Here is an 18,202-nt window from a genome sequence, read left to right as displayed (position 1 = left end):
ATATCTCAGCAGAAAAATACAATCAGAACTTGATTTAAGAACTGCCAACTCTGGCTTAGAGTTTATTCTATATTCAAGTTATATAGCTCAGCTTTGTCAGACACTTAATCCACAGCAGGTTGCAGCTCCAGGCACTTGAATATTTTATTTACATCAGCAGAGCCCAGACCATCTCAGCTGCAGGAATCAGACAGTCATTTCAGCCTTTCAAGCTACAGCTACCAGCCCAGTGCTGCGCTACCCAGTCAGACCCCTCCGCAATCCCTCCAAGCCTCTGACAAAGCCCAGGGCTGCTGTGAGCAGGGATGTTTCCACAGCTACCTCTCCTCTGCCCTGCAAGACCCTTATCCACACAGCAGTAAAATCCAGGTAGGACTTTTTAAGGGCTTGAGAAAAAAAAAAAATAAAATCAAAGGCATCTGGCCTAATAAATGATCAGAGCCCTTTGGCTCCAGCAGATCCATGATGGTCCTAACCCAGGGTGTTATCCCATATACCCCACTGCAAAATAGTTACAAAAGCCTTCCAAAAGAACAGCAGCTTTCTCTGGTGGAGATAAGAGTATGTGGACAAGGGGCCAGGAAGTGCTCTGCCTCCTCCTCACAGTCAGCTTCCCTTTGCTTCATTAGAGTGAGGCTCAGCCTTCCCAGCCTGAACTTCAGCAGCAAGGGAGATGGGGTGAATTCCTCCAGGCAAAGGAGCATCTTCCCACCCTGTAGTTTGAGCTCCCAAGCTCTGGCAGATTCCTCTGGTTTCTGCATGGACATTTCCCATAGCCAAACGTCAGATTCTTCCTTCCTCTCTCTGCCCCATACAAGCAAATTTTTGGCAGTGGAAGCACAGAGGTAAATATGTCATATTTCAGAACAGGCCATAGTAAATGCTGTCAAATTGCTGGAACAGACCCCATGGGATCTGTTTGTGGGGGTCATTTCCTGTTTAGAGCTCCTGGCTAGGCTGGCTGTGGCCAAATGAACTGCTACTGGTGTCTCCTACCCCTGGGAGACAGGACTGATGGCAGTGGGCTCCATGTGCAGTTAGGCTGGAGAAGGCTCCTATTCCCTATGGGAAGGTAGCACCACAACTGGTCTGGGTTGCAAAGCACTTGGGGAAGATGCCAGTCTTGCCATTGCAGTGTCCTTCAAGCCACTCCTCATTCACTGGGGAAACATAAAGAAGCAAGATTAGCTTTGACCCCTATGAGCAGGATTAGGAGAGTTTTCATGGCTGGAATTTAACTCTGGGCAAAACCCAGCACTAGTCTGCACATCCTGAGGGCACAAGCTTGAAACAGCATTGGAGAAGCCATGCACTCCCCAGTCCTTCCCTGCAGCAGACTCTGAAAGCCTGGCCTGGGACAGCCTTTGACTTGACAGACTTGACAGACAGGACTTGAGAGCTACCTTCAGAGAGAATATCCAGCATGTCCCCCTTGCTGAACTCCAGGTCCCCTGGTCCCTGTGCAGGGTAAGCATGCTGAGCCAGCATCCGGTAGAGGATAGGTCTGCCTGAGTGGGAGTCCGAGTCCTAGAGCAGAAAGTCAGAATGGAGGTTGCAAGGCAGTGATTAGAGTCCAGCACAGCAGAGAAGCTTGTCACGGCCCACATACCTGGCAGCAGAGTGTAAGCCTGCCATCTGTCAGCTGCTGCCACATCTTCCCTAGATCTTCCTCTCCTGAAACTGCACCCAGTTCTTTGCCATCCAAATGCCTGTAGCTGCAAGAGTTCATTAACATGGCTCAAATCATCTGATTTGAAGACAAGCTTTGAGATAATTCTAGCCATCTACCATCTTCAGTCTCCAAAGCTCACTTTGTAAGCCAGCTCCAGCTTATCACCTTGCACGATGACATGGGGCCATCCTGCATACTCAGTGGGCAGAAACGGCACTGTCAGGAAAAGACTCACCTCCTTAGACACTTAACAGAGGGGTAGATCCTAACCTCTCATCACTGCACTGCACCGCCCCTAGGGGTGCCGCTGTCAGTGGGATTTCAGCCCAGGACCGATTAACACTTTGGCCAGGCTCCCAGATTGCTCTGCATTGATCCTAGAGTGTCTTAAAGGCTGAGTTGGGCAGGAAAAATCCAATATGCAGCAGCTGTATCTGTACAGAGTTCTTCCTTCTGTTCCCCCATTGGCTCTCTGCAAAGAGCCTCCAGTTAAATGACCCCAATTAGGACCCAAGGGAATGGTGTCAAGCTGTGAGAGAGGAGGTTCAGGCTGGATATCAGGAAGAGGTTCTTCACTGAGGGTTGTTGTGCACTAGAACAGTCCCAGGACCAAGTTTTTCGGAGTTTAAGAAGCATTTGGACTGTGCTCTTAGTTATATGGTCTGAATTTTGGGGTAGACCTGTGTGGAGCCAGGAGTTGGACTTGATCCTTCTAGGTCCCTATCAACTTGGGATATTCTATGATTCTATGATAATTAAATGTTCCCAGAGGCCAGACAGAGTCACCTGCCTGTGTCCTCAGAGAAATCACTGCTGTCACACACTGCAGGGAAGGCATGCACACTGAGAGCCTACCTCAGCCTCCCACGCTCTGCCTGCAGGCTGAAGCGCTCCCGTAGAAGGGTCCGCAGCTCTGGCAGAGACGGCACCTCACCTGCCCTCACCACCACCATGCACTCGCAATGCACTCGCAGCACAGCTGGTCTGTCCAGGATGGACGAAGCATCTCCTTGGGTGTTTGGGATCTGCAGAGAGATGTGGCAGCATGGACATCTTGGTTATTAAGGAAGCTCACAGCATCAAAATGAAGACCTTAATGTTGGAGGGTGGAGCTATGTGTTCAAAGCCTGGGATCAAATGTTCTTGCCATGATCCATAAAGCTTGTTTCTGGGTCTGATCACACAGATACTCCCAACCCCAAACCTATACGAGCAGAACCCCAAGACCTCCAGACAGCTGAAGAGGTACAGCCAAGGCCCTGTGTCCTGCTGCCTTCTGTTAGAAGTACAGCTGACAAAAAATGACTTCAAAATCCCTACAAACGTAGGCAGCAAAGACAAGGCAGCAGAGTTGATCTGCAGCTGACACTGCCAGAGAGGTGCTGTCCCCAGGTGGACAGAGGAGCAATTCCAGCTCCATCACACACAGTGGTTGGTAATAACAAAGAAGTGCACTGAAGGACATCGTCCCAGAAGAAAGCTAGTGTAAGTGAATTATTGTGGTACCTGGACTGACAGGGACACAAAATATCACACTGGTAAGGGACTGCAGGTAGTTCAAAGATTGCTCTCTCTTGCAAAACAGGCTGCAAAGTGTGTGTCTGAGAGCACTGCCATGCCTGGGGCTTTTGGCTCATTGGAAGATGGCAAAAGGGCATTGCCCAGGTAAACTTCAACTTTGGTTGCCTCACAAAGCTGTATGGTCACAGATATGGGAGTGGTGGAGGAAAGGCCTCTCTGGAATGGCAAAATGGACAGTTTGTTTGTTTGTTTGTTTGTTTTTTCCCAGTGGTTTTGGGGCAGCTCATGAATTTTGGAGGATGTAATCTTTGCAGTTTTTACAGCCTCCTGAGGCTGTGGCAGCTTCAGTTTGTGAAACACTTTACCTCAAAGCCCATCTGGGAACCAGCATCATTTGCAGAAGCATTCACTCCACCAGGAGATTCTGCAGAACAAGAGCATAGAGACAGACCCTGTAGTCAGCAGAGGCCCCACACAGATCTTCTGCAACCCAGACAGCCCCTCCATACACCCATAAAGCTGGGGGCTTGGGGCACACCACCTTCACAAAACACCCATTCAGGTCCTTGGCCCAAGAGACTACCTGGTGTCTGCTTCACATGGAGTCGGTTGGGAGGCACCTGGGCAGGAGGGAGAGGAATCCCAATGCTGATCTTCTGTAACAGAACAGCATCAGAAAGGAGTGAGGAGAAGATACCAGAGAGTGAGCAAGGCCAGTGTTCAGGACAGCCTCCAACAGGTTATAAATTTCAGGGTGCAACTCCAGAGAGAACCCCAGGGAGACCAGTTCATGCAGCAAATGCCCAATTGCATGCTATGGCCTGGGATTCATTTGGAGGAAAAAATCATAGGAATATTAAAACAACTATAAGCTTGAAAAATCTCTCAGAGGCAGCTAGGGTCTGAGTCACAACTTGCTGCATTGGGTTTGGATGGAGAAGAATTGAGATCACATATGGAGATGCCTATGGGGGACATGGGAGATGAAGGAAGTTTTCCTGAGTCAAAGGTGAGGGTTGAGGGCTTAGGCACATGAACTCTAGGCAAAAATATGTGCCTGTTTAAGATATTACTATCCCACTGCAGATTTCCCTGCTTTTGCTTTGCTGGCAAACTAGTACATGCAGACACTCCTCACCCGCTTCTATGCTATGTCTGGTGGCTGTAGACATCCAGGGAAGAGGCTGGGGGCTGAACGATCACGTCTCATGCCCTCAGACTCATGGTGACAACAACGTGACAGTTGGTCAAGAGAGCTGTGGCAGCTGCTCCTGTTTGTGTGATCCATCAGCCCACTGCAGGTAAGAGACAACAATACCTATATCGGCCTACAATACAAGCCACTGCGGTCTGGATATGTCTAAGCCCCTATATTTTGTTGTAAAGAGATAAGATGTATAGAAAAAAAATAAGCATTTTTCCTGCTTTTAACCCTTCTGTTGTTCCAGTTCAAGAGCACTTAGTCCTCATTTAAGGTGTCTGAGCTCAAACACTGTGTTTACCTTACACCACTCTTCTATTCTGTGATAGTCTTACAAACAAATGTCCTGAACGTATTTCTCAGTCCCTTTCTCTCTCCCCGGGTTGCAAGTTTGTCAGCTTACCCCTTTATCCATCTTCGAGGCAGGCTCCAGAAGAGAGGTCGGTATGCGCAGCTTCTATGGGACACAAAGCACAGAACTGAGACAGCAGCAGCCTACTCAAGTCCATCTTCTGCTAAGACCAGTTTGCACTGCTTCGGCCATTGCAAAGCACTGTTGCCTCTTCACCTTGTTGCAAATGTGCCCATGGCATGCCCAGGGATGAGCCCAGCATCCCATATGGTTTGTGCTCAGAAACCAGTGAACAAAATTCAAGGGTCCTTTTACATCTTTTTCTGCTGAAATCAATGTGGCTAATGGAGTGGCTGTGATGTGACAGACCAAACACCTACCCATGTCCAACACCCTGCTCCTAAAACAGATGTTCAGGGAGAGAAGCAGCAAGGATGTCAAGGGGTACCAGCCCATTTCCTGTGACTTCTACCAATCTTAATTTCAACTGATCACTGGGAGTAATTATGTTTACTTTCTTCCAGTATGTGTAATGTTTTGCTCTTCTTGACTTTGAATTTTGTCTGACACTTTACTTACCAGTCAACCAGCATATTCAAATCCTTCTGTAGCTCTTCACTGTTAGCTCCAGGTCTATGATATGTTGAATGATTTGACTGTCTGTCATGGAACATTATCACCTTAAGAAGCACTATATCACTACCACTATTACGATATCACTTAAAAATATGCTAAATGCTGAGGTAACAGCAGATTCTCTGTTGGGACATCCTTTCTTAAAAACAGACAAACAAAAACACCTGTACATTTATGCCCACCTTTTTCTTCTTTTAAGCTGTAATCACTCCTCAAAGCACTGCCCCTTGTGCTTAACCAGCTCCCTTTTTTGTGGTTTTATGAACAATCTTTTTATTTATTTATTTGAAATACAGGCTAATGATACATTTACTGACTCAACCTACTCCAGGTGTGTGCTGACTTTTTCAAAGAACTTACGTAGATGTGAAAATGGCTTGTGTCAACAAAATAATTTTCCATGTTGTCAAGTTTATCTGTTTCTATTCAACCTATTTATAAATTATATCTAATTAGGGACCAGGCCATCTCCTTGGCTCTGTTAGAACTCCCTGGTGACAAATACTGCTCTAAAATTTGGTTCTTCATGACTGTCATCCTACCAGATTCCACCACAGGATCACATACAGTAGAGAGCACAAATGCCCACAAAGGTGCCCTTGTGGGCACAGAGGTGAATGGGAGAAGCTGATGGGAGCCAAACGTCAGAGACCTATGGTTAGTAACTGGTCTGCGGAAATGAGCTCCTGAACTCATCCTCAGCTCTGCAGTGCTATAAATGGGTCCCCAAGGATGTGCTCAGTGGACTGCAGTGAGCTTCTGTTCACAGCAGGTCTGTGGTCTCTGCTGGAAAGCCCATCCATTTCCATTACCTGTCCGTCATGTATGGCTGTAGCCCAGCCATCCGTTCCTCTTGCTAGCACAAAGACCAAACTGTTGGCTTTCACTGCCAGCTTCTCTGAGTCCTCGAGGTAATAATGGGACAAAACTCGATAGTAGCCCGATTCACGGTCTCTGGAAAGAAAGAATGAAAATAATGATAAACATCTTCCAGATCAAAACAATGACTAAATTCAGCCTTGAAGTTCTGTTGGTACAAGATCACCAAACCAAGCAAATTTCATGATTTTTGAACCATGTAGTGAACACACTTTGTCCTGGAAACTAGGACTAGACAGCTGAGTAGCCTCTGCCACTGACCTGAGCAGGTTCTACAGCCAATCTGCTCCCATTTCCCAGCCACAACATGATCCTTGCCTGTATCCCAAAATCATCAAATCAGTTTGTTCAGACTGCCCTGATATCTTTATATAAGTGCTGCTACTGAACTGTCACTCTTTTCAATTGCAGTACCTCTTGCAGCCACAAACCTGTGTACATTTTGTATTCACCCCACCCTTTGGGGGAGGTGGCTGTGGATCATAAAGAGTCCTCAAACAAAGACATCAGAGGACAAAACGCAACTTTCTGAGCAGAAATAGTAAGAGCAGAGTTAGACCAGGCTGGAACTGAACACTTACCGTACAGCATCAGCACTGGGTTCATAAAAGCCCTGTTTCTGTGGGGGAAGCAACAGAATCTATTTATAACAGCATGCAATATAGCAAAGGCACTGTCTTATTTACTGTCCCTCTGAATGGGGTAGACCTTCACATGTGGTATTTTCTGTCTTCCCCTTTTAACCACATTCATCATACACTCTTACCATGACAGAGTTAGGATCTGAAGCCCTACGTGGAGCTCCATTACTGCTCCATTCCACCTTTCACAGCTACGCCCTACTCACCTGAGGCCTGAGAGGTTCAAAGCCAATGTACTCATCATTGGGAATGATGGACGAGATCACCTGTGGGAGAAAAAAAATATGAATCCAAGGTGGACGAAGAGATTTCCTGCAAGATTATCCAATCAGACCCACTCCATAAAGTAGGGACATGCACATAGGGGAAAATGAGAGCTACACTCCCAAAACAGCTTCAGCTGTTTTTGTCTGTTTTTTTTTTTTTCATTTTTCCAAAGTTCTTCAAAAGTATGCAAGTGAATTATTTTCCTGTTCCTTTTTTCATGTAAGAGGTCTATGGCCTATGGCACTTCTGATGAATGCACTGGGCACAGAAGGGATCAGAGAAATTCCCTGCTAACTTGCATTAAAGTATTTGGCAAAGCATTTGTCTCACAAACACACATTTGTCCCAGTGGGAATGCAGCAGTGAGTAGGAGCAAGCTGGAGGAAAGTACTCCTTTGAAAATGTCTTTGTCAGCAAAATGACAACCACATGGATCCCTAAGCACACTCAGCTTTTTCAGAGTTTAAGTGACTAAGATTCAAAGCTTTTTTTAGCAGCAATGTGCAATTTTGACAGAAGAGGTGTCAATTCTAACAGATTTTGATTTGTATGTTTAAGATGCCTTGACTCGCTGCAAGTCCTGATGGTTCTGCCATTGGTTCTCCACTAGTGCACTGACTGATTGCTGGAGTGTCCAGCAATAATGCTCTCTGGAGGTGTCAGGAGGTGGAATTTTTATCTTCTTGTTCTTAATCTGAATCTAAACATGTCTTTTACCTTGGGTTTACCTAGGAAATCTTTTGAATCTAGCTGTTCAATTTCCTTCTTCCGTGGTCTGAAAAGTTCTCCAAGGGGAACCTGCATAGGCTCTAAAAACAGATGATTCTAGGGCAGGGAAAGAAGATAAAGGAAAACCGTCAGTTAATATTAAATGAAATATGACAGCAGTGAAAAGCAAGTATAGCTTCCGTGTGTGTGTGAAACCAGCTCCAGGAAGACAATGGAGCAAAAAATATAGCTGTGAGCTTGAAAAAGGTCACTCAGGTTTAACAAGCATGTGAAAATTAAGAGTGCAGTAGCCACTGCCTAGTGTTTAATCAAAGGCTGACTCTGTCAGCAAGGGATGGGTGGGAAGGGAGGGCAGTAGAGTAAGGCTTATTAAAAGAATCTGAGCAGTTTCTCTAGTTGATTTCTGATGGTTTTGTTTTGTCAGTCTATGCAACCAATGAGTATCATGCAAATAGCAAATGTAAATCATATGCTAATGTAAAACGCGGTCATGATGCTAAAAGAGATGGTCAGATTTAAAAAGTGATAAATCTTTAGAAAGGATACAAGTAAGATAAGGACCTATGGAGGTAGCAAAATAGTGAATCCTCCAGGGAAAGTAAATCTGAGACCTGTAAGTTGTTCCTTAAAACCTCTAAAGGTTTAAAAAAAAACTCTAAAGGTTTTTTTAGACCTTAAAAGTCTAACCGTAAAGTACTATTTAGAACCAGCTCCATAAACATGATTACACTCTATTCAAGCTCTGAAATGTGATCGCCATTTATGTCCGAACTGCCAATAATTATCACTGAGGCCAAAAGAATTCAAAAAAGTCAGACAGTTTCATGAAAAGTGAGACAGTCAAAATCTGCACTTGATGGGGTACTGCAGTTAAACACTCCATAAGACAACTTATTTTATAGTACACGTATGAATGTAACTAAGCTCCTGAACAGCAGGGCTAGAGAGCACCCTCCCCAGCCTGTAAGGTTATCCCATGATTCCCAACTCTGGTGTTTCTGCGGAATTACTAGATTAGCTGAAGTTTGGTAGAGCATAACGCAGAAATGGCTTAGACTGTCCCCAGGAGACCAAGCAGGTGGATTGACAGGAAAACCCAAACAAATAAAATAATTAGCAGGTTTTTACCTTGGATTTACCATCTTGAGCCAAGGGCACACCCCCAGGAACCCACAGATGTGGTCTTACCTGCACCTGCTCAAGGGCCAAGGCCAACATTGCTGTTCTTCCTTCAGGTCTCCACACGACAGCTTTGTCTAGGGTGACTCTGGCTTCCTGCCACTGTTGCAGCCGGCACTGCGCTGCTGCAGTGCTGTACAGCACCTGAGGCCAGCGAGGAGGGAGCAGAGATGTCTGCCTGCTGCTCAGAGGGCTGCAACTGAGCAACCACCCAGTGCAACCTACAAAGCTCAGCCAAGCAAGAGGGACCTGGCACAGAAACACTATGGATATGGCAGCAGCACAAACCTGCTCCCCTGATTACAGGAGAGGCACTGTGAGGAGCACAGCTGAAAAAAAGAATCATAATCAGAGTCAAAACTGATAAAAGCTGTACTCCCAGCTGGGAACAGGCAGTCCAGTTCTGTTCAAGGCAAGGAATGGCATAGGGAAGAGTAGATGAATACTCTGCTACCACACAGGTTTTGATCTTATTCCTCCAGTGTCTAAGAAGCCAGTGAGGACTTCCTCGGCAAGCTGCATTGGTTATTTTATGCATGTAACTAGGTAATATTTTTTGCCGTGTAGAATTACTCTGATTCTCTTTTGCTTTGGAATAATTTAACTAAAATTGTTGCCCATTGCAGTGGGCTTTGAATGTGTAAGTTGTTAGCTGTAGCTTGTTACCCAGCACGTAAGTACATTGTTTGCTGAAGTAGCAAAGTGTGGAAGTATCATGAACTGGGTGTCAGGAAGCCTCAATTTATATGCTTAAGTAAGAAGATGGTAACTCTTTCCTTCTTGTCACTAGCCAACAGTTAGTATACAGAAATGCTTCTGGCCTACAAGACAGAAGTGTGGCCCAATAGCCCCCCTCCAGTTTCTTACTATTTTATGTGGTGGTTATCATTTTGTAAACTGCTTTGTGATATCCGGATGTAAGCTGTGCTTGGGACAGATATGCAGGTAGTAGGATGCTTTTCCTTCACTCCTTTATCACAACAGAAAATTGTTCTTTTGGGGTAGAATGGTCATGTTGAACACCTATTGGAACTGCAGAGATACTCCCTCTTGGAAAGACAAGGCAGCAGCTGTCACTCAGCTTAGTAGAAGTACTACAGCCCTGAAGGAGGCAAAAAAATCTCAGGATTTCTAAACCATCCACCAAAATTTCCTTTACTTTGAGAGGATCAGATACAGCCTTTGAGAGGCCACACCTGGGGAAAGCTGATGGCACAGTTCTGCAGAAGTCTTTTGTCTGCATAATTTGTAAAATGAGCTGCAGGTAGATGTCAGAGTGAGATAGAAATGAATCAGGATGTAGATCCTGAGTTGAGAGTGTCACCACAGTGAGGGCACACATCCTGGTAATATGTAGAGTATGTGGAGCAAGGGACTGGATATTCATATCAAAGAGCACCAACTTCCTCCTAACGAGATTAGGCACTCCTGTAGCCCTGTGATTTTTAAAGGGAACCTATTATTTCTAGGTGTGTCTGAGCTCAAAGAAAGCAGTACTGTGGCACTGAAACTGTTAAAAACAGTAAGGTTTGGATAGTGTTACAGATGCCAAAGATAGCTTCTTCCTGCCAGGTATAATGAGCACAGAAATTAAACAAGGCTGAATGACTGGTTCATGGGCATGCTTGATTTAAATTGCACAATGACTCCTCTTGCAGGAGTAAGGGATTAAACACTTATTTCCTGTATCTACTCTTCTGTCTGTGTGCAGGAACTCAGGACACAACACAAAATGAACCCTCGCAATAATGCATGCACAGTTTCTAGAAGTCATTTACAATCTCAATATTACAAACATTTACAATCAGTTCAGGGAGACTTTTATGAACAGGACGTGGCAGGTCAATTCTGTGGAAAAACATAAGAGCTGCAACGTGAAGCGTTACAGAAGCAATATGCGGCTCAACGTCTAGTATATAGGTTAGACAGATAATGTTGAGACAAGTTGCTACATTTGGAAAGATAGCTTTTGTGCACATGAGCTTTTTAAAAATCTTCATTCTGGACAAATTTTGTTCCTATCTGTCTATACTTCAACCTAACTTTCATACATATTTATACAAGTAAGCTTAAAAAAATAAAGGCAAATTCCTGTGGATCTGCTCCAAACAATTTCACTTTTCAAACAGTAATTTGTTACAACTCTTCAGAGATGACATTGTTTTATGACTTTTTTTAAAGGGAACTTAATTATAAAAGCACAAACAGAAATTTATTACTGTCCTAATGTACTGTCTTGAAAAGCTCTTGGGTTACTAGGGCCTACTGCTGAAAACATGATGAATACCCCCAACAGAGGGGAAGGATGACTGAGACAGATTGGCCCTTACCTCCCATGCATAAAGAATGTGCCTCAGCCCCAGCTGCTTGTAATCAATGAAAGGATTTTGTCTTAGATGACTGAAGGCCATCTGATAGTCAGAGAGAGCTTCTTCATACCTACAATGCAGAGATGACAGGTGGAATTGAGACTTAAAAAAGCTGAAGACTCTAATATGAAGTTCAAGAATCAAACCAGCAATCTATTCTTCCTGACAGGCTAGATGAGGAGGGATGCACCAGAGACATGTCTTGTGACCACAAAAGTTCCTGTCCTATTGGGTAGTTCCTACCTACTGGGTAGCTCATACCAAAATGAACATGGTGCATCTCTTCTCCAGGATTATCTGCATTATTTCACTATTTGCGATAAACAATAGGCTTTGATACCTGAAGCACAGTTGCATTGCCAAGGATGAGAAAATGTAAAGAACAAAGGTTAACAAATAGCATAAGCTCCCTCCCCAGCTTGCTCCTGGCAGTTTTGTCCCAGCAGACACCCTGGGGTAGAAGCGAGGGCTGGGAAACACCTGCTGATGGTGAGCATACATGAATGGCCAGAGCACTGCTAGTAGAAATTTGGATGAACTCTAAAGATAAGGAGGGGATTAGTCTGAATTTATACCAGCTATACAACTGAAATCAAAACAGGTTCCCACTGAGGTTTCAGGCTATGAAATGTGGGAAAGGCTGTGCAGTGGTTACCTGATCAAGAGCTGGAGGGGAAGCAGCTCTAGGCCAGGGCACTACCATCCACGAGCCTGCCAGGAGATTGTGTTTTTGGGAAGGCCAAACTTGCACATAACATGCGAAGCCACACCAACTAGTGCAATTATATTTTCATTCCCAGTGAAAAACTGGATGGATCTCCCATCAGTCCTGCATATAGGAGTGGCTTCTTTCTCTGTGTGTACATGACAATAATGTCACATTAGCCAACTCCGGGGTCCTGGAGTTGTTGTGCAGCTCACATTTTCTCAGTTCTCCTATGTAAATGGGAAATAAGACTTGCTGATTTGTGACATGGTTTACAAGGCCAAATCAGACCTTATGAACTGCTTAAAATTACTGGAGGAGTGAATTTTAGGAATAACTTTTTAGTAAAGGGAGAAAACCAGAGAAAGAACAGGCAAGAGTTATTTAAGTTACTTACATTTCTAACTGCAGATAAACAAACCCCCTCTGAAAGTAGCCAACAGCGAGCGAGTTGTCCTTGGTAACTGTTTTACTGAATGCCTAAAGAGATAAACACAGATATCCTGGTGATCAGTTAGGATCTCTTATGTCATTGTCTGGGCATATGTACCCAGCTGGGTGCATCCCTGGGCTTGTGACCAGCTTGTCTTGTCTAAGAAATGTGGGGCTGTGATCCAGGCCAAAGGGCAGAAGATGGCTTCATGTCACCTTTCAGGTCTTGGCTCTGTATGAGATAAACTTCAGGATTTTATCCTTTCTTGGGAAAACAGACTGACAGTAACAAATGAACCATGCTTGCCACATGATGTTTTGTGATCTGCAGAGCCTGTTGCCTTGAGCAGACCTTACCCTGATAACTGGCTATTTGAAATGCCTGTGGTGATGAGTGCGTAAAGGGAGAAAGCTGAAGGGGCTCACAAACTGCATCTACAAATTGGTATTTCTGATCCCAGTTTCCCAGCTGAGTAGAGGTAAGTACCAGGAAAGCTGGTAACAGCATGTGACCAGTGGTTCAAAGTGATTTCCCGCTCTGCTTTGTCTCAGTATCTTTCTGAGAAAGCTAGGAGGTGTGCTCCTACACTTACCATTGCAATGAGATGGTATGTGGATAATGAATCAAACCTGCAACCCCAGACTTTCCTTGCATTGTGTAAACAGGGACAGCATTGCAATGGGGAAAATATGTTGCAGGACATTAAGGACTGACTGTGCTCCTCGGCACTGGTGGCTGGCTTCTCCCATGACTCAGCCAGCGCACTTTACTTTGTCTGCTCTACGGTGCTATAAAAGACAACCAACCAACTGCTGATCTAAGTAGAAGCATAACTGAGTTGCTTCCCTGTAGGTGCCTGTTTATTGGGGCTGAAAACAGGCTCTTGGGCACCATCGTGCTGCTGTCTCACAGCAATGGCCCCGCTTGGTGCTGCCACAGCTCTGCCCCAGCCCCTTCCAGCACAGCCTGTGCTCCTCTTTGTGCTGTGTAAGACAAAGTATTTATATACATCTCTTTGTTGGACAGCTGATAGAGAGACATGCGGACAGGCTGGCTGCTAGATGCTGAAATAGTTTATCTCAGCACACTTGTCAGGTAGCTAGCTCACTTTCCAAAAGACAGCGGTAGTCCAGGATAGCAAGTTCTTCTGGAGAAATCTTAGCTCGTGAGGGATTACTTCGGGATGCACAGAGCGGCAGCACTCCCTGTTTTATACCCACACCATCAACACCCACACCCCAGCGATCAGCCCGACACGTCGAGTAAGGATTATAAGTAGTTTGAGAAAGGTGTCTCAGAAGAGCACATTCAAGCACGGAATCCCCCAGAAATCAAGGCGAGGAAAGCACCATCCGCCCGAGTCAGGGCCCGGCCACAGCCCGCCGCCATCCCCTCACCCGCAGGGCCTCCTCCAGCCTCCCGGCCCGCAGGTGCACGCAGCCGATGTTGAAGCAGATCCTGGACGGCGGCTCCTCGATGCCGCAGAAGGCGTCCAGGGCCGCGTCCCAGTCGCCGCCATCCGCCGCCAGCACCGCCTGGTGCCAGCGCCTCAGCAGCTCCCGGTAGGCCATGGCCCGCGGCTCCCAGCCGGCGCCCAGCCGAGCTGCGGGCGCTGCCCCGGGCGGGAGGCGCTGAGGAGGGAGGCGGCCGCCGCGCCCAGCGCCCTCCTTCCCGGGGCCGGCCCCGCTGCCGCCCCGTGGGTCCCGCGGGCCCGGCCGTGCTTCGGGGGAGAAGGGCGAGGTGAGAGGGTGAGGGGCTCACGGCGCCGGCTCTGCATGGCCGTGGCAGCGAAGGGCGGCTCCGAAAGCCCCCCGAGTAGAAGCTCTGGCAGTGCCCCTTGCGGGGCAGGGGCAGGGCCGGCACAGCCCGCGAGGCGTTCGTTTTATTCGTAGAAATACAGAGACATGGTCACGGCCGCGTCTGGGTGCAGCTTCAGCACGGCACGCGCAGCGGGTAAATACGGTAAACCCGCGGGTCGTTACGGTAAATTCCACTCACAGACACACACTCACACACACACACACACACACTCACACACACTCGCACACTCGCACCCCGGGCTCGCAGGGTTGCTGCAGCCATCGGCGCCCCCTGCAGGCGCCGCGCCGCGCTCGGTGCTGCCGCCAAGGGGGCCCGGCGGGGCGGCGGCACCGGGCGCCGGGGGTTCCGCGCCGAGCCGGGGGTCCCGCGGGGGGGGGCGGCTCCGAGCGGCGGCGGCGGCGGCGGCAGGTGAGTGGCAGCGGCCGGTGAGGGGGGACGGGGACGGTCCGCAGCCGGGGCAGAGCCGCGCGGCCTCGGTCGAGCCCCCGGTGCTGCCTCGGGGCTGAGGCGGGCCCGGGGGCTGGAGGCTGGGGCGGAGGAGGCCGGCTCGGTGCCGGCGGCTCGCGCCGTGCGTGGCTCGCGGGCGGCCCCGGCGGTTGCCGAGGGCGAGTTGGGAGCCAAAGGGCTGCAGGCAGCAGCGGCAGCGCCGTGCTCTCAAACGGAGAGGCTTAGCTGTAAGCCGGTTGGCAGAGTTCCCTGTTAATGATTTTTAAATACTTTTGGAGGACCGGGGGAACAGTTCAGCGGGATTGGAAGTGCCACGAGTGTTGTCCATACACGTGGAAAGATGAAATGTGTTGTAGGGTAGGGGAGCTGTAGGTTTGGTAACCTGATATCAATTGTGGGAGTAAGATAAAAAAGGAGGTGGTCATCCCCCTGTACTTGGCTCTGCTGAGGCTGCACCTCGAGTGCTGTGTTCAGCTTTGGGCCCCTCACTACAAGAAGGACATCGAGGCCCTGGAGCGTGTCCAGAGAAGGGCTACGAGGCTGGTGAAGGGCCTGGAGCACAAGTCCTGTGAGGAGTGGATGGGGGAACTGGGGGGGGTTGGTCTGGAGAAGAGGAGGCTCAGGGGAGACCTTATTGCTCTCTGCAACTATGTGAAAGGAAGGTGTGGGGATCTGGGGGTCAGCCTTTTCTTGCAGATAACTAGTGATAGGACTGGAGGGAATGGCCTCAAGTTGTGCCAGGGGAGGTTCAGGTTGGAGATTAGGAGACATTTCTTCTCAGAAAGAGCAGTCAGGCATTGGAACGGGCTGCCCTGGGAAGTGGTGCTGTCACCATCCCTGGGGGTGTTCAAGGAAAGGTTGGACCTGGTGCTGAGGGACATGGCTTAGTGGGTGACATTGGTGGTAGGGGGGTGGTTGGACCAGATGAACTTGGAGGGCTTTTCCAACCCTAATGATTCTATGATTCTGTGATTCTATGATGAATGTAGATACTAAAGACCAAGAGACGTGCTTAAAAAAATGACTTTTTTCTTTCTTTCTTTTCTAATAAACCTCATGTCCCCTCTTGGGAAGAGATTTCAAGATCCAATGAAGTCAATTATTGTTATCTTGACTGTCACAGACTTGAAATTCTCTGAGGAACTTGATTCTGTCGTGATGTGGAAATTTGATTAAACAAAGATACTGTTGTATGGCAGTGAGGCAAAAGTGCAGAAGGAGCTTAGGAGCAAACAACACAGCTTGATTGTTACTTGGAAGACATAAATATGCAGCCTATTTCCAGTCAGCTCCTATTCTTACAAATTCTTTGTTCGAATACTAATATGTCTACTGACTTAAATTATCCAAAAGAAGATTTATAACCTTTGCAGTGACAAGATGTTAGTGCTGTAGCCTGTTCTGATCTTTCTGGCTAGATAAGTCCAAATTGGGGAAGCATCTTAATATAGTGAAAAAGAACATATGAAGGCTAAAAGCCAAGGTTACCTCCTCTGTTTATGTGGTAGGAAGCTGTTAGATAATGACTTGCAGGATTTAGTTGTGATTTTGTGTGCACATGGTATTGTTAGAATGGCTGCTAGAGCATAAGGTCCAGTTAAGCTCTTCAGATAAAGTATGAAGATCCTGGAAGGTTCAGAGGAGGCCACACAAATGCTCTGGTTGTGGCCTGTAACAGATCTAGTGAACTCAGTTTATTCAGACACATCCAAGAGAAGAAGGTCAAGAAGTCTCAGCTACTTTGTGGAAATCCTTGCCTATTGAAAAGTTACTTGATAGTTGAATATTTTTAGTCTCTTTGAGATCCAGTAACTGAAAATCAAAGGTACACAGATTCTTTTACATATGACACAATTTCCTAGCAGTGATAGAGATTACATACAGGAATAGTTTGCAGGAGAGGTTAAAGGCTTGCTGTTATCTAGCTCCAGGTGAAGAGCTCCAGATAACGATGTTGAAGAAAGGCTTAAACCTGGAATCTCAGGGAACTTACTGGTGTAAGAATGTCCATGTGGTTGGGGGGAAATCAGGGATGTTGTCAGGGAGTCACCTTCTGGGACTCTATTTATTCTGCTTGTTCTTCCTCTTTGCTTGGCTGCAGGTATAGCAGGATTATTTATTTGTTTATTTGTGTTGCTGATAACACTGTAGTTCTGAATTAAGGGGGAAGCACGCTTTTCTTACAGAGGAAAATTGATTAAGGTAGTGTATTTCTTCCTCCACTGTTCTCTAGATTGTTAGAGTTGGCCACAGAGAACAGACACTGAGGAGGGTAAATTGGTGTGCTGGTGTCCAGAGAATCCCTTTCCTCATGTAATAACTCTTCCCCAAATGCTTGCAATCTGCTCCATGTTTGAGGTCAGGAAGGGGTTTCCAGACAAGTCTGATTAATGCATGAGAAGAGTTTTTTTCACCTCCAGCAAGAATATAGTTTTCATGCTGGGACTTTCTGCTGACACTGTTTCTGTTTCACCAGGTTCTTGCAAAGGGTGGATCTATTTGTTGTTTTGAGAGGATGAGAGTGCTTTCAGGGTAGTAGGTTTTATAAAAAGTATATGAGATGATGGACTCAATTAGAAGATCTGTTGACTCATTCAGAAATCATGACTTTTGATTAAAAAAAAAAAAATAGACTCCTGTACTTACTTCCATGAATACTGAAACCACCTCACATAGTATTCTGTTTTTTGGTGTTCTTTCTGGTTTTCTTTGGAAGCCTGCACTCATGGCTGCATGACAGCTTTTTGGCACAAGTGTCACTAATAGCCATGACTTCTGTTCCCATGGTTTTTCTCACTGTTTATGTGCAAACAATAGAGCAGGAATAATCAGCAATTTTAGCATGTGGAGTAGAACCAGCAAAACATGTAATCTAGAATGTAAAATGATCTGTCAGAGAATGCTGTCTGCTACAAGTAATCATAACACACAGAAAATTGTTGGTGTTTACAGTTTATCAGTTAGAACAAACTTCTCAGCTTTGTCAAGGGAGCTGAATATGCTGCTCATATGAAACTGCATCAGAGCAGAAAACAAAAGTAACTTATGTTGTGAGGAAAAGGAGAAGTGGGTATTCTCTGTCTGCTGAGTATATACCCAGCAGCGCTCAGAGCTTAATGCAGAGATAGGTAGGTCAGCTCACAGTTATTAAGAGGAGCTGGTCCGTTCATCTAGGCTCTTTGGCAACCAAAGCAGTTGTTCCTGTGTAAAGTAATTTTGCCCAAACTTGCCCTGAATACTTGAATTATGTGAAGTGATGGAGCCTGAGAAGAGCAGGGATGAGGGGACACAGGCTGCCCCTGGGCTAACTAAGAAACAGCAAGCGTTCTTCCCCTGAACCAAGTTTTAA

The 18,202-nt window shown here is 46.6% G+C and overlaps 2 protein-coding genes across 3 annotated transcripts in view; one reads left to right on the top strand and one right to left on the bottom strand.

The window, feature by feature from the left end:
* Window positions 1-63: 63 nt before the first annotated feature.
* NOXA1 (NADPH oxidase activator 1) lies at window positions 64-14,325 on the bottom strand. Its single transcript, XM_082775675.1, has 15 exons — window positions 13,983-14,325; window positions 12,550-12,632; window positions 11,408-11,516; window positions 9,087-9,221; window positions 7,887-7,994; window positions 7,109-7,168; window positions 6,843-6,880; window positions 6,195-6,336; window positions 4,798-4,851; window positions 3,777-3,849; window positions 3,559-3,617; window positions 2,528-2,697; window positions 1,610-1,715; window positions 1,404-1,527; window positions 64-1,160 (listed from the first exon to the last, which is right to left on the bottom strand). Exons 1-15 carry the CDS (start codon window positions 14,154-14,156, stop codon window positions 1,063-1,065), a joined length of 1,533 nt encoding a protein of 510 aa, XP_082631801.1. The 5' UTR covers window positions 14,157-14,325; the 3' UTR covers window positions 64-1,062.
* The window catches only part of EXD3 (exonuclease 3'-5' domain containing 3), a 307,765-nt gene continuing 303,688 nt past the window's right edge, over window positions 14,126-18,202 (top strand). Inside the window, exon 1 of one of the 2 annotated variants that reach the window (XM_082775660.1) lies at window positions 14,126-14,147. The gene's annotated coding sequence lies outside the window, so the exon portion shown is untranslated. Of the gene's footprint in view, window positions 14,148-14,792; window positions 14,815-18,202 lie in introns of those variants that run through there. The other variant, XM_082775661.1, reaches the window with a different exon arrangement.

This window comes from Aythya marila (assembly GCF_965140915.1).
Source record: "Aythya marila genome assembly, chromosome: 19".
NCBI lineage: Eukaryota > Metazoa > Chordata > Aves > Anseriformes > Anatidae > Aythya > Aythya marila.
This window is presented reverse-complemented; position numbering and strand designations above follow the sequence as displayed.

Bases quoted from the DNA above. Each gene is read 5' to 3' on its own strand.
- NOXA1 (XM_082775675.1), bottom strand. From the start codon at position 14,156: ATGGCCTACCGGGAGCTGCTGAGGCGCTGGCACCAGGCGGTGCTGGCG. The intron at 3,618-3,776 runs GTAGTCTCTTGG...CTTGTTCTGCAG, and splicing joins CCATGTGAAGCAGACACCAG to AATCTCCTGGTGGAGTGAAT. The intron at 2,698-3,558 runs GTAAAGTGTTTC...ATCTCTCTGCAG, and splicing joins GTTCCCAGATGGGCTTTGAG to ATCCCAAACACCCAAGGAGA.